The sequence below is a fragment of the Salvelinus namaycush genome, chromosome 5, assembly GCF_016432855.1.
Source record: "Salvelinus namaycush isolate Seneca chromosome 5, SaNama_1.0, whole genome shotgun sequence".
Taxonomy (NCBI): domain Eukaryota; kingdom Metazoa; phylum Chordata; class Actinopteri; order Salmoniformes; family Salmonidae; genus Salvelinus; species Salvelinus namaycush.
Genome location: NC_052311.1, coordinates 23,772,055 through 23,790,135, shown reverse-complemented (window position 1 = coordinate 23,790,135; position 18,081 = coordinate 23,772,055). Strand labels below are relative to the sequence as shown.

The following is an 18,081-nucleotide window of genomic DNA, read 5'->3' as shown; positions in this document are numbered from 1 at the left end:
TCCATAGAGCCGGAAAAGGAGGGGTGATTTGTTTTCCTGGACTACATAGATCAAGAAGATACTGTCACGGCCGTCGAAAGAACTGGACCAAAGCGCAGCATTGTGAGCGTACATATTCCTTTTATTAGAAATGACGCCGACAAAAACAATAAACTATACAAAACAACCGTGAAGCTTAAGGGCTATGTGCCACAAACAAAGTTAACTTCCCACAAAGAAAGGAGGGAAAGGGCTACCTAAGTATGGTTCCCAATCAGAGACAATGATAGACAGCTGTCCCTGATTGAGAACCATACCCGGCCAAAACAAAGAAATACAAAAACATAGAAAATAGAACATAGAATGCCCACCCAAATCACACCCTGACCAAACCCAAAATAGAGACATAAAAAGCTCTCTAAGGTCAGGGCGTGACAGATACTCACAAGGACCAACTTCATGGTTACCTCCATGCGAATGCTGTCCCCATGATTTCCAAAGAAGACAAGAGGTTGCCGCCGAGGTCAGGCTCTGAGAAGCAGCAGAGAACTCTGGAGCAACAGCTGTGGTCATTGAAAGATGGGACCAAAGTGGCGACAGCTAGCATTGATTCTCTCATCGAGTTTCATGAAATAGACTTCCTTCTCGAGGAAACAAGCAAAAAGACGAAAAAGAAAACTAAAGGACAGCAGAAAATCTATGGTACGCCAGATATGGAGGATTGACACCTGTTGCAACGGATGTGGCGCAGTCATGCACTGCACCTGATGTGGCAGGCTATCTACCAAGTGAGAAGTATAAACATTTGCTAGAGGAGAAGGAATTGAAAAAAGCCATTTGTCATCGTTGTTACTTGCTCACACACCACCAAAAGGCATTGACTGTCAAGATGTCCAAGGAGGAACATCTGGATATAGTCCGCAGGGTCAAATCAGAGAACGCCTTGGTACTGTTCATCGTAGATCTCCTGGACATCCCATACTCCATAGTACCAGACTTGCTATAGCTTGTTGGAGAAAACAAACACATAGTGGTTCTGGGTAATAAAGTGGACTTGCTCCCTGGAGACTCTAAAAACTACTTGCAAATGATTAAATGTCAGCTTTCCCAGCACTGTGCTGGTGTAGGCATTTCCAGTGATAATATCAAAGATACCCCCATCATTAGAACCAAAACGGGATATGGCATAGAAAATCTAATCTCCAGAGATTGTGGAAGTACAATGGAGAAGTGTATCTAGCGGGAATGGCCAACACGGGGAAATCCACATTGTTTAACACTCTACTGGAGTCAGACTACTGCAAATCCAGAGCCTCGGATGTGATCCACAAAGCCACCATATTTCCATGGCCTGGTAAAATGGAGCTCTGCCCAGCCTGCATGTTATCCACAGTTACTATAAGATACATTATTATTTATGGAACACTCTTCTTTGTGTATTGTTGCTGCAATCATTAGTCTTGAAAGAGCTTCACATTCCAACCACTTTTACAGTCACATTGATGGAGGGCTTGAATCAGACTTACATTTGTTTATATCAAAGTCTCTAAAATGTAGATTTTCTTCAATTTACTTTCAAATGTAATATTATCCAAAGATATAATGCTGAACCTTCTGAAGTTCCCCATCATCAACAACATTCGGTACTGCATGTTCAGGAGGTCCAAGCAGACGGAGAGTGATATCTCTCCACAGGAGCTCAAGCAACTGGAACAGTTCAGCAAGCAGGGCTACCTAGTGGGTAAGAGATTGGTGTTGGCTGTTGGCGACAGAACAGGTGGTAACCCCACAGGGTAGCCTAAATACCAGGGGTTCGAAATGGACATCCCATACAGCTCAACCCTTGACCTACTGTGTTGTTAATGGTTTGCATGGTTACTATTAAATGTGTACTTTGTAATGTAAGCTAATTATAAAGAATCCTATATTGGTTTAGGTCGTATTGGGAGGACGTTTCGGACCGTCGTAGGATCCAAAAGAGGCCTGATACAGTTTGATCCTGATAGTCTGGCCTATGGAGAGGACATGATTGACAAGGAGGAGGAGAAAGACCATACTCTTTTCAACCCTTCTCCAGATGTGGGCTTGACGCTCAACGAACTGAAAGATGCCCACTGGCTCTATGACACCCCTGGTGTCATGAAAGAGAATGACGTGAGCTACTTTCTGCTTCCGCTTGGCGCCACTGCTGGCTGTTACGCCGGGCTAAATCGACTTCAACGTGGCCAGTATAATTGTTGTTTCATAGATTACAGTGCAGCGCATAATGGAACCATGTACCTTCCTAATTGAAACAGCGTGTATACATGTTGTAGCTGTTTACCAGCACTAGGAGAGAACACTGCTGACTAATTAATACCACTCGACTTAGTTTCCCTTCTGATGCAAGAGGGTAGATACAAATAGTACCTTTGCATGTCCTCTGGGGGAACAAGGTATACCTTTCTATTTCTCGTATTACTAGGCTATACCACAAAGTATAATTTGCACAAGCAGGATGGCATGATACATTTACGCACACTGCAATAGAACAGAATTATCTATAAAGTGGTCACTGCAGTAGATTTATGACTGGTTTATTATTGCATTGTACCACTCTCGTAAGGGGTTTCTTACAAGAAAAGCCCAGACTAGTGTTGAACAATGCCAACCATTCAGCTCACAATCTTCTGTTCATTGCAAAAACCAAGGCACATTGCCCCTCCCCCACCCCCTCTTTCTCACTCTCTCATGCTTGATAGGTCCTCAATCTGTTGACCGAGCAGGAGGTGAAGGTGGTCGTGCCCACACAAGCCATCGTACGCAGGACGTTTGTGTTGAAACCTGGAATGTTGCTGTTCCTGGGAGCTCTAGGACGAATTGATTACCTTCAGGTGAATGCCTTCTTTCATTATTAAACTTTGACATCAAAACAATGGTGCACACTTTTGTCTTTATGACAGACATATTATTAACTGCTGGTTCTCAGTCATTGCTTCCAACCGAGTCCCAATTCACATCACCAGTCTGGACAAGGCTGACCGCATCTATCAGAAGCAAGCTGGTCAAATCCTGCTGAGGTTAAGTTGATGCTGCTTGGTCTACTCTACTTAGTTAAGGAATTAAAATCTCTCAAGTGCTACTACAAACAAGTTTACAAATAATGTTATCAACATGAAGAACTGTGTGAATAGGTACTAATGGGTTGAGAAGAACCCATGAAGGAATTCCCCCCTCTAGTCTCCCAAGAGTTTGAGCTGAAGGGGCAGGGCTATCAGAAAGCCAGCGCTGATATTAAGATGTCCTCTGTCGGTAATACACACCTAATTATACATTGATCAACCAGATGACCCAAGATTTACCTTTTTTCAAAAGAGGCTGGTGCTACTGATACATTTATTCTGTTTTTAGGTTGGGTGACAGTGACAGGAGTGGAGGGGAACAGCTTCCTGCTGCGTGCCCATGCTCCAGGGGGTACAGGGCTCTCCTTGAGTAGCCCACCACTACTCCCCAACATCGTTAATCCTGAAGGGAGAGCACATCAACAAGTCTGTTGCTTATACGACCATGAAACCCCAGGGCCTGGTGGACACCAGCCTGTCCTACAAAGGAGCAGAGGCTCAATTTGAAGAAAATATTAAGTGCGTAAAATCTAAATGGAGCAACATGCATTTTCATGTCAAAGGCTTTTTGTACTCAATGTCTAATGGTGATACCGTACTTTAAGTTTGTGGATGGTTTTCAGATCTGGGTTTTGTAACATTGTAAATATAATGATTGTAAATACCCTTGTAAAAACAGCTGTCGTTATTTGTCGATGTGTAGACTGCTTAAATTTACATTGCTTTCATTACATTTCGACAGCAGGCACCTTTAGTGTAATATATTATTAAACATATCAGTAACTGCTGAAAAGGTAAGAAATGGAAAGGACTCACACACCAACAATACCTCTGGATAGTAGGCCAACCTTTTATTAAAAGTGTAGAGCAGAAAATGGTACAGGATGCTTTGTTTTAAACTGCACAAAAAGGTTTTAAAACAGCCAATTGTTTTCAAAAAGTATTGGGGACAATGGCCAATAACTATCGACTTTGGTGAAGGTATTAATAGAAGTTAGTTGGCAATTATTTTATTGAAAAATAGTAAATTTCTTCACTAACTGCAAATGACATGTATAGGCTAACAGTAAAACAAAAATGAATAGCCTGGGCATGTATTTGCTTTAATCGCTGAACACAACCGGCACTTATTTGAGCTAGGTTTCTATTTCCTTAATGCACACAGATTTTGCTCAATAAAATGTTGTAAAGACTACCACACTGTTTGTGACCAGTATAAACATTATAACAAATTCATCGCAGATCAGACTAGCAAAGGCTGCCTATCATACACCCCAATTTCACCCTTCAGCAACATGAATTGAATGTTTTCTTTTTGGTGGCGACATGGCTAGCAACAATGACAGAATAAAAATAAATAATTAATGCACATGGGAATATCGTAAACAATTCATTTAGACCCGGGAATTCATTTGAAACAGGCGTTTATTTGCTGAAATGTGTGCCGATTCCCAGCTATTAAAATGAACAGGCGGCTGGCAATTTGAGACAGCATTTAATTGAAGTTTTACGGTACATATGATTACAATATGTGAATGCAAAATGGTTACAAAGACTGAAATACACTTTTCTTATCCACTAACAAGCACAATACAGTAAGTGAACAAAGAGATAAAAGGTGTACATTTACAGTGCTACGGAATCTAACTGTCTAGATAGGGTTCCCTGGGAAACTAGACCGGTTCAAGAGCATATCGGCTAAATTGGACCAGTTTCCCAGGGAACCCTGGTATATTCTGTTCCTTCCAATAGTCAGGATACTCAAGACATACATCTTTATAATTCTATATCTTCTCACTTTGGCATCACACCCAAAATATAATATTGCACTGAATTTACTAAAAGAGTACACATGGCATATTTTTTTATTTATTAGCGCAGTCTAACAATCACCTCATAGTACAGAAAACTAAATGCATATGAATGAAGTATTTCACAGGCTAAGCTTTGGAAGTACAATTCTGTAAAACAGATGAGTGGGGTAATAAAAACAGCAACAATCAGAGAAATCAAACAATTACAACTAAACCTCAAGGAATGGTTATAAAGATAGACATGATGTAACAACAATATAATTGAAATCAGAGCTCTTACAGTGTACAAAGAATGTGACTCAATTAACAGAAACCTACACTGTTAATATGCAAAAACATAAAATACTGATTGTCGAAGGCACTGAAGAGTAAAAAGAAAAAGAAGAAAATGTAGAACTACGGGCATCTTCGCAGGCTCAACAACTGTAAAAAAATATATATATCTTTGGACTTTTTCTGAAATCAGATACAAAACTGATAATGGTGTGTTCCCAAACTTCCATTTCACAACTTGTTTTCAATGTTAGCTAGTCTATTCTCTGTCAGTGATAGCAACATAGTATCTGTTTTATAGCATCCAGAAAATCTCTATCCATATCTTAAGTTCTAGAGGGCTACAAATGTCAAGGTCCAGTAGGCTAACACTAGGAACACCCTACCTTCCACAGAGTTGTGCATTTATTAATGAGTAGTATGAGTTTTTTTGTATGACTACATTTACTTGGATATTCAAAAAGTGACAACATATTTCAAACATTAACTCAAGAAACAATTCTATACACATCTCACCACCATTGTACCGGATGAACCCAAAGAAACCTCACCCCATTTCATCAATTTGAGTGTAAGAGTCCTCATAAGTCAATTTTTTTTGTAATTAAGAGATTTTTATAATTAGTCCATTGTGCAGATTGATAATTTATTTATACAATGTTTAAAAAAAAAAAATCTCTTGAAGTTATCAATAAAAAGACAAATTAAAGTAGTTGTCAAGTGCTCCCTAAATGGTGGAGTGGACAACTTACACTTGTGCCGACTTTGAACATGCAGCCCTCTTCCCCATTTAGGGGACAGACCACTTCACTGGAGTGGACTCACACAACAGGAGTGAGAACCCTATTATTCTCTGGAGCACCTGGGTCCTTCTAATATCATCCCGTGTGAATGAAGGGGTTTCTTTGGTACTTAATTGAAAAAGTGTACCACTTCCTTTCATAAATGATGTACTATTGTTGTTCAACAGGGCTGATGGATAAAAATACAAAAAACTGGTGCAACTCGTCTCTTGGTGGCTTCTTCTCATATAGAAACTCAACCGGCAAGGTGTAGCGATTTCTTGACTATCAACCACTATATGTAAGATATATACAATGCTATTGGATTTTAGATACCAGTAGTTGAATAACCATATGAGATTTACAAGTATTCTGAGATTTACAAGCAATAAAATTAATATCCCATATTTTCTTTGATGGGTGTTTCAGCCAAATGCCAAACCATGAACATTTGTTTTGGGCCTCACACATATTAACTCACATATCCTTTATGATTTAAATGAAAAGCATCCCATCATGTTTGAAAACAAGAACTGTAGAATTAATAGTCAAAATGTCTGGGAACCAATACGTGAAAGCCCAGACACCAATAATCAAATTAACTAGTCGGCCTAAAGCTGTATTACAATGGCTGTCAGAGAGTTTTAGGCATACCATATAATATTTTATACAGCACAGTACTAGTGAGCACTAATGCAAAGTAACTGAATATGTAGTGTCAACATGTTTACACAGACAATTATGTTTTATAACAGGTAGAAAGGGTAAAACAAAAATACTCTGCTGAAACTGATTAAAATGGGATAAATCAAAGCCCCCTGCCCTGCAGGCACTCACTGGTCCAGCTTGGATGCATTGTCAAGATAGTACACATTCACCAGGTGACGATTCAGGTGCCGACGGTACTCCACCTCCAAGGGGAAGGTACGGTCACAGAAAATACACATGTGACTCTTGAGTTCAGTAGGAGTCGGAATCTCTTCTGTGGGAGTTTCAGGGTCATTGGCCAGTTTGCCGGCGGCAGTGGCCAGTCCGTTGAGCCCCGAGTCGTCACTGCCCTCCGAGGCGCTATCACTGATCTCACTTCCTCCGTCATGGCTGTGGATGCCCTCGTCCTCTTCAGTTTCGGTAGGCTTTCCTCTTGGCCTAGGGAGCTCCAGGGAGGGTGTTGATGGTTCTCCTTGTGGCCGTCTGAAATCGGGAGAGCCGTCAATTTCTAAGGGAGATGGGGACTCGTCTTCAGGAGTAGGAGTTTCCTCTGCTTGGTCGGCGACCTTAGCCTGCTCAGCCTGTGGAGTTGTGTCCTGAGATGTAGAGGTATGCATAGTGGGGACAGTCTCCTGGTCAGACGCCTGCTGCTCTCCCTGCAGAACTGCTGGCTGAAGCTTTGTAGCTGGACACTTTTTGTTTTCAGGGAGGCTAATAGAGTTCTCAATGATGGAACACCCCTTGTTCTCACTGGAAGCCTCGGTCTCTTCACAGCTTGCTTCTGTCTTGTTGCTCTTTTTCACTACAGGCGAGTTCAAAATCTGGTTCGCTGGGTTCTCCTGTTCTGACACTGGACAAGGCTCAGTCGTCATGCTTTGGGGGATACTGGCTTTTGATTGTGACTTGTGAGCAGCCTTGATTTTTAACCGTTTGGCCTTTATGTCGGTGCAGGGCTCCTCAGGAGATTCCTTCATTGATAAGTCCAAGGCCTCTGCAGCCTTTCTCTTTAGCGGCTTCGTCCTGCTCTTCTCTCCCTGTTTTTCCACTGGTGCGTCCAGACTTTGAGGTGCTTTTGTAACAGTCTTTTCAACCACTTTCTCAATTTTTTTAGAAGGACTCTTCTTAGATTTTGTTGTGTTTTTGTTCTCTTTTCCTTCCCTCTCATTCTTCAGTGTTCCCAGCTGCTCTTTTTTCTCCTTCTCCAGCTTCTTGTTTTCCTCCTTCACTTTCTCCGTATTCTCCCTCTCCAGCATGTCTTTCTCTAACCTCTCCTTGACCGATTTCTCCTTCTCAACACCGTCCTCTTCCAAACTCGCCTTTTGAACTTTTTCCACAGTTTCCTTTATTTCACTCTTATCCTGAACACTCGTTTTCCCCTTCATTTGTTTTTTGGGACGTCTCTTAACTTTATTACCTGTGGTTTGAACTGCAGCTGCTGTCTCCTTCAGGGTAACATGCTGCTTTGTATTCTCACTGCTCATCTCTGTACTCTTGCGTTTCAGTGTTACCTTTTTCTCTGCCTTGTCCTTTGCCTTTTTAGGTGTCTCTTTGAGTGGGGAGACACAACATTTCTTGTGGGTCTTGTCCGGTGCTACACTTTCTGCAGCTTGAAGAGGGCCGGGATTGCTGCTCTTCTTGGTCGAGAGATTGATATGGATTGATTGTTTATCAGCTCCAGAGATCGCTGGTCTCTCCTCCATGTCCTCCTCCTCATCAGCAATTGCAGACAACTCAAACTTTGCAATTCCATTCACGATGGTGTACTCATCAGTGAATTCATCAGAATCAGGTTTCTTGACACGCAGCTTGACCTTTGACACGTCCATTGCAATCTGTGGGCAGCCGGGGTGTCTAGATTTGATGTGATACTGCAGGTTACACTTCTTGGAAGCGGCGTACTTGCAGACAGGGCAAAGGAACTGGCGCGGGTTGAGGTGGAGCTCCACATGCTTTTTGTAGTTGCTGCGATCAGCCGTCTTGTATGGACAGTGGGGGCAGCACAGGGGCTTGGGCCCATTGTGAACCTGTCTGGAATGGCGTGTCACCTCATGCTGATTGGCAGCCAGGTAGTTGCAGCGGTCACATTTGAAAGGCCTTTCACCTGTCAAGAAAAGCAATGTGGAAAATGCTCAGGTTACAGACATTTTAACTGCTATTAACTTCTATGGGAACACTGGCTCACATTTCATGCAGGGAAGATGGACCAGAGTAAGGAGAGACAAGCAACAATTACAGGTCGAACACTAAGCATCTCACAGCACGTATCGCAAACCACTTTACCGTTCTTATCCAAAACCATCTGCTCCAGCGAATGCAACAAAGGAGAAAAAGTTGACTATGAGAGGAAAGCAAAACAGAGACCTATCTATGCACAATCAATTATATTTGTGTAATTTCTGCTACATGCTAGAAATATGTACCATCAGGCTTTTTTGTCATGTAGCCTGTGTTAGACACTCACCTGAGTGGGTTCTCATATGCCTGGTAAGATGGGTCTTCTGGGAGCTTGAGTACTCACAGTACGGACATCGAAAAGGACGCTCCCCTATAGAAGCAAAAACAGAGTTAGCTATACTGTTAAAAACAATCATACGTTGACCATTAAGTGCATTCTTGGAGTGAAAAGGTTCTGACATACCTGTGTGGGTGCGGATATGCTGCACGTAGTTGTTCTTACGGTCCGAGAAATAGCAGCACTGGTTGCAGGTGAAGAGCTTACTGGGGAAATGGTTCCTGAGGTGCTTCCTCCAGTGGTACTGGCTGACGGTGGTATAAGTGCAGATGGTGCATTTGTAGACCCTCTGGTCATCGCCCTCCTTCTCGTGGTGCTTGAGGTGAGCCATGTAATGGTCGTAGCGGTTGGTGTTGTAGCCGCAGCGCTCACAGCGGATCACCCCTTTGTTGTTGGCCCCGCTATCACCGCTCTCCGCCTCTTGATCTGGTCCAGCCGAAGTCTCTTTTGCCCGTGCCTTGTCCCCCTCCACGCGTTTCACCACAATCATCCTATTGGCGCTGTGGATTTGGATGTGGGTTACAAACTCCTCCTCTCGCTGAGCCTGGTAGTTGCAGGGTTTACAGAAGAAGGGTTTCTTCTTCTTAGCTGACTCCATGATCATGCCCAGAGGTGTAGAAGGGGTAAAAGGGGTGGGAGGGCTAGAAGGGCGCTGTTCAGAGGGTTTGGACAGGTCCATCCCTTCTTCCTCTTCTACTTCTACTTCATCGTCAATCTCCTCAACCTGGGAAAGGGCCACCCGTGGAGACTCTGGGTAGTCTACAATGCACATCTCTCTCTCATGGCTATCGTAACTGTATCTGATGATGTTCTCGTCTTCACTATCGGAGTAGCTGCTGCTGCCGACGGTTTGGAGCTCCATCATCTCCTTCCCTTCTGTTGGATTTTCACAGGCTACGTTGGCGAGCATGACCAGCTGTGGGGCCGGCAGCTCATTGTGTGGAAGCTCAGCCAACCCCTGGGCATCCTCCATCATGGGCATGCCAGCTGAGGTGGCATACATGACCAACCCCATTGGATATACCGTCTGAGAAGCCATGCTGGGAGGGCTGTGGCTGTGGGGGAGGAGAGCAGAACCAGAGGTCATGGTCATTGATCAAACAACTTCAAATAAGATATGTTAAATTATGTTTGAAATCATTTCAGAACTAACATTTTTGTAGCAGTAGTCACAGAGAGTATGAGTTTTAACAAGCATTTAATTCTGGACTTCATCAATCTTTTGAACGTTTATCACATAGGCCACTCAGTCCCACGTCATCAAAATGATATGGCTTGCAAGTTTTCCTAGCAACTACCAACCAGGGATATACCATGTAAGGTAATGTCACTGTTCCTTCTCTGAATTAGTAATTTGGTATTCATATCATGGTTGGAAAGTGCAAGATGTTTTCATAATAATCTAGGAATGGTGGATACAATAAAGAAAAAACAAATGTCATCAATCCAAGTGTCAAAATAAATAAAAGGGAAGTATGCTAAACCTATATAATTTCAGAACACTTTCATCATGTCATTGATTCCTTATCTGGATTTATTCATGTCTTCATGCAGTCTGCTGTACATATCAATGTGATGAACCAGTATGTGACTATAACAGATGACAATGTTGTATCTATTCTTAATTTGTAAAAAATGATATTTATCCAGACTATTTCATACTTAAAATGTAACCAATTAAATAAAAAAATAAAAAAGTTTTTTTCCCATAAATATATTTAAATGTTTAGCACAAAACTACCAAGAATATCCCACCACTTCAAAATGTATGTTTCATAACTTCATTGTGGGGCTACGTCATGTATTTAACACAGTGCCTTGGGAAACCCCATAGTGTCCTAGGTCTGTGTTTGCATGCACAGAAATGTGTGTTCGGCCATTTTGAAACAGCACCACCAACTTGGTCGACAGCGCCCAAAAACTACAGTAGCCATTCTAACTACTACGCAGAAAAAATAAGAAAAGGGTTGTATGATCTCAATGCGAAACCAAATATATAGCTATAATTGACCTAAATGGTAATGATGACCAAATACGTAAAACAAATAAAAAATCAACGTTTTACATGTCTTTACGTTCTAACTATGAGACAAAGTGTATAGACATACTTTGTTACCGTGCTGGTATTACAATAACCAAACTGAATACAATATGACTTGCAAAATAACATTTATTTGACTGAGTTATAGTCTATGTATAGTTGTAAACAAAGACTAGACCTCAGCAATACAAAGCAGAAAGTTGCAACAAAAAAAGCTACAGTAAAGGTTTGGGCGTGGAGGAGACAATTATTTATTTAACAAATGGATCGATTGTAGTTCAAACTAACGTTTACCAACAATAGTATTCCACAAATCGCCATGCAAACTTGCCACGACAGGCAGAGAATGTCGCTGTCCAGCAGGGCCCTCAAAACTTCACTCGGAAAACTAGTTTTGCGGAAGAGCAAACTCCGAACAAGGAGGTTGTTAACTTGTAAACTCTTGAAAAATGTAGCGATAATGAGTGTTGTTCGTTTTACTTATTTTTTTTTTTATATATATCATAAATAAAGTTTGGCGTGTAAACACTTCGAAAGTTTAGAACAGCGTTATGTTAGCCATGGTCCTGATCTTCGTGCTGAAATCAGCCCTGGACAGCGCCTATTCCTTTCAACAACCCCCACACTGCCTCCATTTTCAAAACTGTTCGTCAAAGTTTGTTTCACAAATTAAAACAATAGACAACAAATCTGTTAATTCCTAAATTACACACAACTCACCGTATATCTGTATCCACTCCTTGTCGGTATTCGGTCTATATTATCGATGTAATAGTACACAAACTATTCACGGAAGAAGTTTCCACACATTCCTACACATCAGCCTGGCTCCGTCTGTTTGCAGGGATGGCTGACGTCAGCGCGAGCTAGTGTTTCTGCCAGGAGCTTCTTCTTTCCAAATCCCAATGTTCCAAATGGTCATACAATCTAGCAATCCGGTTATTATAAATCATTATGAGTTGATTTATTTTCATTTAGAAACTTTTTTGGCAAAAATGTATTCCTCTTATATATAAACTAAACTAATATATATATATATATATATATATATATATATATATATATATATATATATATATATATATATATATATATATATATATTACACTGGGGGGCTAATTAGCTATCTAGAATGCTCGGGACACCTGCGTGTAATGGAAGAAGGCAGCCAGAAATGTGTAAACTGCAACTATGATAAAGCCAGTTAAAACAGTGTACAGTAAGTGTATATTTTGCATTTCTGAAATTATTTTGATGTGATATGAAAGTAAAGGGCTTTATTGAGAATCAATATGCGATGACATCACCTGGTTTCAATTATGTTTATAGAGACAATATCTCTTTCATCATCACTCAATGCCTAGGTTTACCTCCACTGTATTCACATCCTACCATACCTTTGTCTGTACACTATACCTTGAATCTATTTTATCGCCCCCAGAAACCTGCTCCTTTTACTCTCTGTTCCGGACGTCCTAGACGTCCAATTCTCATGGCTTTTAGCCGTACCCTTATCCTACTCCTCCTCTGTTCCTCTGGCGATGTAGAGGTGAATCCAGGCCCTGCTGTGCCTAGCTCCACTCCTATTCCCCAGGCGCTCTCTTTTGATGACTTCTGTAACCGTAAAAGCCTTGGTTTCATGCATGTTAACATTAGAAGCCTCCTCCCTAAGTTTATTTTATTCACTGCTTTAGCACACTCTGCCAACCCGGATGTCTTAGCCGTGTCTGAATCCTGGCTTAGGAAGACCACCAATAACTCTGAAATCTCCATCCCTAACTACAACATTTTCAGACAAGATAGAACGGCCAAAGGGGGTGGTGTTGCAATCTACTGCAGAGATAGCCTGCAGAGTTCTGTCCTACTATCCAGGTCTGTACCCAAACAATTTGAACTTCTACTTTTAAAAATCCACCTCTCTAAAAACAAGTCTCTCACCGTTGCCGCCTGCTATAGACCACCCTCTGCCCCCAGCTGTGCTCTGGATACCATATGTGAACTGATTGCCCCCCATCTAGCTTCAGAGCTCGTGCTGCCAGGTGACCTAAACTGTGACATGCTTAACACCCCGGCCATTCTACAATCTAAGCTTGATGCCCTCAATCTCACAGAAATTACCAATGAACCTGCCAGGTACAACCCCAAAGCCGTAAACACGGGCACCCTCATAGATATCATCCTAACCAACTTGCCCTCTAAATACACCTCTGCTGTTTTCAACCAAGATCTCAGCGATCACTGCCTATTGCCTGCATCCGTAATGGGTCAGCGGTCAAACGACCTCCACTCATCACTGTCAAACGCTCCCTGAAACACTTCAGCGAGCAGGCCTTTCTAATCGACCTGGCCCGGGTATCCTGGAAGGATATCGACCTCATCCCGTCAGTAGAGGATGCCTGGTTATTTTTTTTAAATGCCTTCCTCACCATCTTAAATAAGCATGCCCCATTCAAGAAATGTATAACCAGGAACAGATATAGCCCTTGGTTCTCTCCAGACCTGACTGCCCTTAACCAACACAAAAACATCCTGTGGCATTCTGCATTAGCATCGAACAGCCCCCGTGAAATGCAACTTTTTAGGGAAGTTAGAAACCAATATACACAGGCATTTAGAAAAGCAAAGGCTATCTTTTTCAAGCAGAAATTTGCTTCCTGCAACACAAACTCAAAAAAGTTCTGGGACATTGTAAAGTCCATGGAGAACAAGAGCACCTCCTCCCAGCTGCCCACTGCACTGAGGATAGGAAACTCTGTCACCACCGATAAATCCACTATAATTGAGAATTTCAATTAGTCTTTTTCTACGGCTGGCCATGCTTTCCACCTGGCCACCCCTACCCCGGTCAACAGCACTGCACCCCCCACAGCAACTCGCCCAAGCCTTCCCCATTTCTCCTTCTACCAAATCCAGTCAGCTGATGTTCTGAAAGAGCTGCAAAATCTGGACCCCCACAAATCAGCCGGGCTAGACAATCTGGACTCTTTCTTTCTAAAATTATCTCCCAAAATTGTTGCAACCCCTATTATTAGCCTGTTCAACCTCTCTTTCGTATCGTCTGGGATTCCCAAAGATTGGAAAGCAGCTGCGGTCATCCCCCTCTTCAAAGGGTGGGACACTCTTGACCCAAACTGCTACAGACCTATATCTATCCTATCCTGCCTTTCTAAGGTCTTCGAAAGCTAAGTTAACAAACAGATCACCGACCATTTCGAATCCCACCGTACCTTCTCCGCTATGCAATCTGGTTTCAGAGCTGGTCATGGGTGCACCTCAGCCACGCTCAAGGTCCTAAACAATATCTTAACCGCCATCGATAAGAAACAATACTGTGCAGCCGTATTCATTGACCTGGCCAAGGCTTTCGACTCTGTCAATCACCACCTCCCAATCGGCAGACTCAACAGTCTTGGTTTCTCAAATGATTGCCTCGCCTGGTTCACCAACTACTTCTCCGACAGAGTTCAGTGTGTCAAATCTGAGGGCCTGTTGTCCGGGCCTCTGGCAGTCTCTATGGGGGTGCCACAGGGTTCAATTCTTGGGCCGACTCTCTTCTCTGTATATATTAATGATGTCGCTCTTGCTGCTGGTGAGTCTCTGATCCACCTCTACGCAGACGACACCATTCTGTATACTTCTGGCCCTTCTTTGGACACTTAACAACCCTCCAGACGAGCTTCAATGCCATACAACTCTCCTTCCGTGGCCTCCAACTGCTCTTAAATACAAGTAAAACTAAATGCATGCTCTTCAACCGATCGCTGCCTGCACCTGCCCGCCTGTCCAGCATCTCTACTCTGGACGGTTCTGACTTAGAATATGTGGACAACTACAAATACCTAGGTGTCTGGTTAGACTGTAAACTCTCCTTCCAGACTCACATAAAACATCTCCAAGCTAAAGTTAAATCTAGAATTGGCTTCCTATTTCGCAACAAAGCATCCTTCACTCATGCTGCCAAACATACCCTCGTAAAACTGACCATCTTACCGATCCTCGACTTTGGCGATGTCATTTACAAAATAGCCCCCAACACCCTACTCAACAAATTGGATGCAGTGCCATCCGTTTTGTCACCAAAGCCCCATATGCTACCCACCACTGCGACCTGTACGCTCTCGTTGGCTGGCCCTCGCTTCATACTCGTCGCCAAACCCACTGGCTCCTGGTCAACTACAAGACCCTGCTAGGTAAAGTCCCGCCTTATCTCTGCTCGCTGGTCACCATAGCTGCACCTACCCGTAGCACGCGTTCCAGCAGGTATATCTCACTTGTCACCCCCAAAGCCAATTCCTCCTTTGGACGCCTCTACTTCCAGTTCTCTGCTGCCAATGACTGGAACGAACTACAAAAATCTCTGAAACTGGAAACACATCTCCCTCACTAGCTTTAAGCACCAGCTATCAGAGCAGCTCACAGATCACTGCACCTGTACATAGCCCATCTATAAATAGCCCAAACAACTACCTCTTCCCCTACTGTATTTATTTATTTATTTAGCTCCTTTGCACCCCAGTATTTCTACTTTGCACACTCATCTACTGTCAAATCTACCATTCCAGTGTTTTAAATGCTATATTGTATTTACTTCGCTACAATGGCCTATTTATTGCCTTTACCTCCCTTATCTCACCTCATTTGCTCACATTGTATATAGACTTATTTTTCTACTGTATTATTGACTGTATGTTTGTTTTACTCCATGTGTAACTCTGTGTTGTGTCGAACTGCTTTGTTTTATCTTGGCCAGGTCGCAGTTGTAAATGAGAACTTGTTCTCAACTTGCCTACCTGGTTAAATAAAGGTGAAATAAAATAAATAAAAAATTAATGTTTAGATGGAGTATTTGGCTTTTTTGGCTGCCAGAGCCAGTCTACCTCTGAAAATAATATATTAAATCCTTGGACCTTAAGGAGTAACGGTAGGCTCCTTAAGAGTACATATTGGGCTACATACAATGTCTACAGCTATACACATCATTCCCAATAATACAATCACGAATGTAACATAATTAAATATAAAGAACATTTCACAAGTCAAAGTACAACGATTTATGCATAATTCATTAGTGTTTTAAATATTCACATTGTCGGCTTCACAACAAACAGTTGACAGCTCCAGCACCCTGATAATGCCACATAATCAGATGGTCTCATGATTTAATTCACCATACCTGAGTTGGCTGGCCTGGTTATTTCCCCAAAACAGTCCTGAAACATTGTATACATGATGTGTAATATATACATACAGAATGTGTAGTTATTAGATCAGTGTAAGGGGAAAAAATTGCTTAATCTTCCTGTTTCTGTGTTTTATTACCAGGTATACTGGGGAAAACCCACACTGACCATGGGGAAAGAGCTATTGCATAAATCCCACAATGCAGGTTTGATTGAATTCTGTCCACACCAATATAATATAATACCTGGATGGGATGGTTCAATGCATGCCCATCCTTCTGTGTGACCTCTGTGTGGGGAATGTTTCAGCAGAGGATCTACCAGGCCTAAATGCAAAATAAAAAATATAACATGAGAGCAACCCACACAGACTGCATTCTCCAGTCCACAGTGTACTGCTGCACAAAAACTAACTTTGGTCTGTTGGGTCCATGGTTGTGTCCAAAGTCTTTTGGAGCATGCCAGGAAGCAGGCTCTAGTCTGGGCATACACGTGCCCTCACTTGTGAAATTTGTTCCTTGCAACTGTATAGTCATGGGTCTGTTGCAAATAGAGACAGCTTTTCAGCTTGATGAAAGTGTTATAAACAACTCAAGGCCTCCAGGTCATGAATTACACCAGAAGCATAGGTAGTTACCTTGGGGGAGTTTGCCTGTAAAAAATGTAATTGACACACACCAGCTGGTCATGATCAAATAAAAAAACATTTAAAAAAAAACATTTTCGCTAACACAATATTCAAGAGAAACATAATTATCATGGACACAATGTATCACAACGAATCGCCGTCCACCACGGGGTGGCGCTTGTATGTTATATTTGACATCGGTACACTGCCTCAATCAACATTTTAACAAAGATTGATATAATTAAACCAAGATGAACCACAGACTGTCGTTTCAAATCGAAACAAATTAGTCAGTGGGCAGAACAAACAAGAGGTGGGCAGAGCCAAGCTCGAGCTAGAGAGATCCTATTGGTGCGTTCTAGCATATATTAAGTCTACAAAACTTAGTGCACTCTGTTCGTAACAGGTTATAGTTTTGGGAATAGAAAACTGTATTGAGATCAAATGTTTTATCGATGAGAAAATTAGCAGAATGTCGAACAAAATCCATCTCGTTCCATCTTCTCCCACTGCCGGCCACTGGGCTTCCTCTCACTATCACATTTGGTAACGTTAGTGAGTCGAAACGCTAAGAGGATGCTTCACATTTATACATCCGGTGAAATATCTGTCTCAGACAATATAATTTTAATGCAGATTTGATCAAAACATTTTTTGCAGTTGATTAATTCTATCAATGGAGGTCACATATGCCTTGATCTCATTGTCCAATGAAATAAAGCCTGCTCTTAATTTAGTGCTCCATTTGAAATCATTGTTACTAACAGACTGAATGTTTCATATTAAAAGGAACAATAATATAAAACCAAAGATAGACTAAATAAACAGTTTAATAACTTTCTACCACATGTTGTTATTTATTTACAATGACAATTGAATTTCATAGTTTTATTTTATTTCCATCTGTCAAACAAAGAAAAAAGTTTAGAAAGACCAACTTCAGTTGGTCAGTGTATATATAAAGGAAATCCAACCATTAACATTTACAAGCATATCATAGAAGATATAACTACTACCAGCACTTTATTGCTTGGGGTGTATTCATTACGTCTTGTAACTGAAA

General features: G+C 41.8%; 1 protein-coding gene and 1 pseudogene across 1 annotated transcript; one reads left to right on the top strand and one right to left on the bottom strand.

Annotated features, from left to right (window-relative positions):
- The first annotated feature begins 378 nt into the window (after positions 1-378).
- Positions 379-3,704, top strand: LOC120047432 (annotated as a pseudogene).
- A 208-nt stretch (positions 3,705-3,912) lies between these two features.
- On the bottom strand, positions 3,913-12,057 carry LOC120048080 (RE1-silencing transcription factor B-like). Its single transcript, XM_038993773.1, has 4 exons — positions 11,931-12,057; positions 9,296-10,224; positions 9,119-9,202; positions 3,913-8,758 (listed from the first exon to the last, which is right to left on the bottom strand). The coding sequence occupies exons 2-4, from the start codon at positions 10,206-10,208 to the stop codon at positions 6,783-6,785; spliced, it is 2,973 nt and encodes a 990-aa protein (XP_038849701.1). The 5' UTR covers positions 10,209-10,224; positions 11,931-12,057; the 3' UTR covers positions 3,913-6,782.
- Between the last annotated feature and the right edge of the window lie 6,024 nt (positions 12,058-18,081).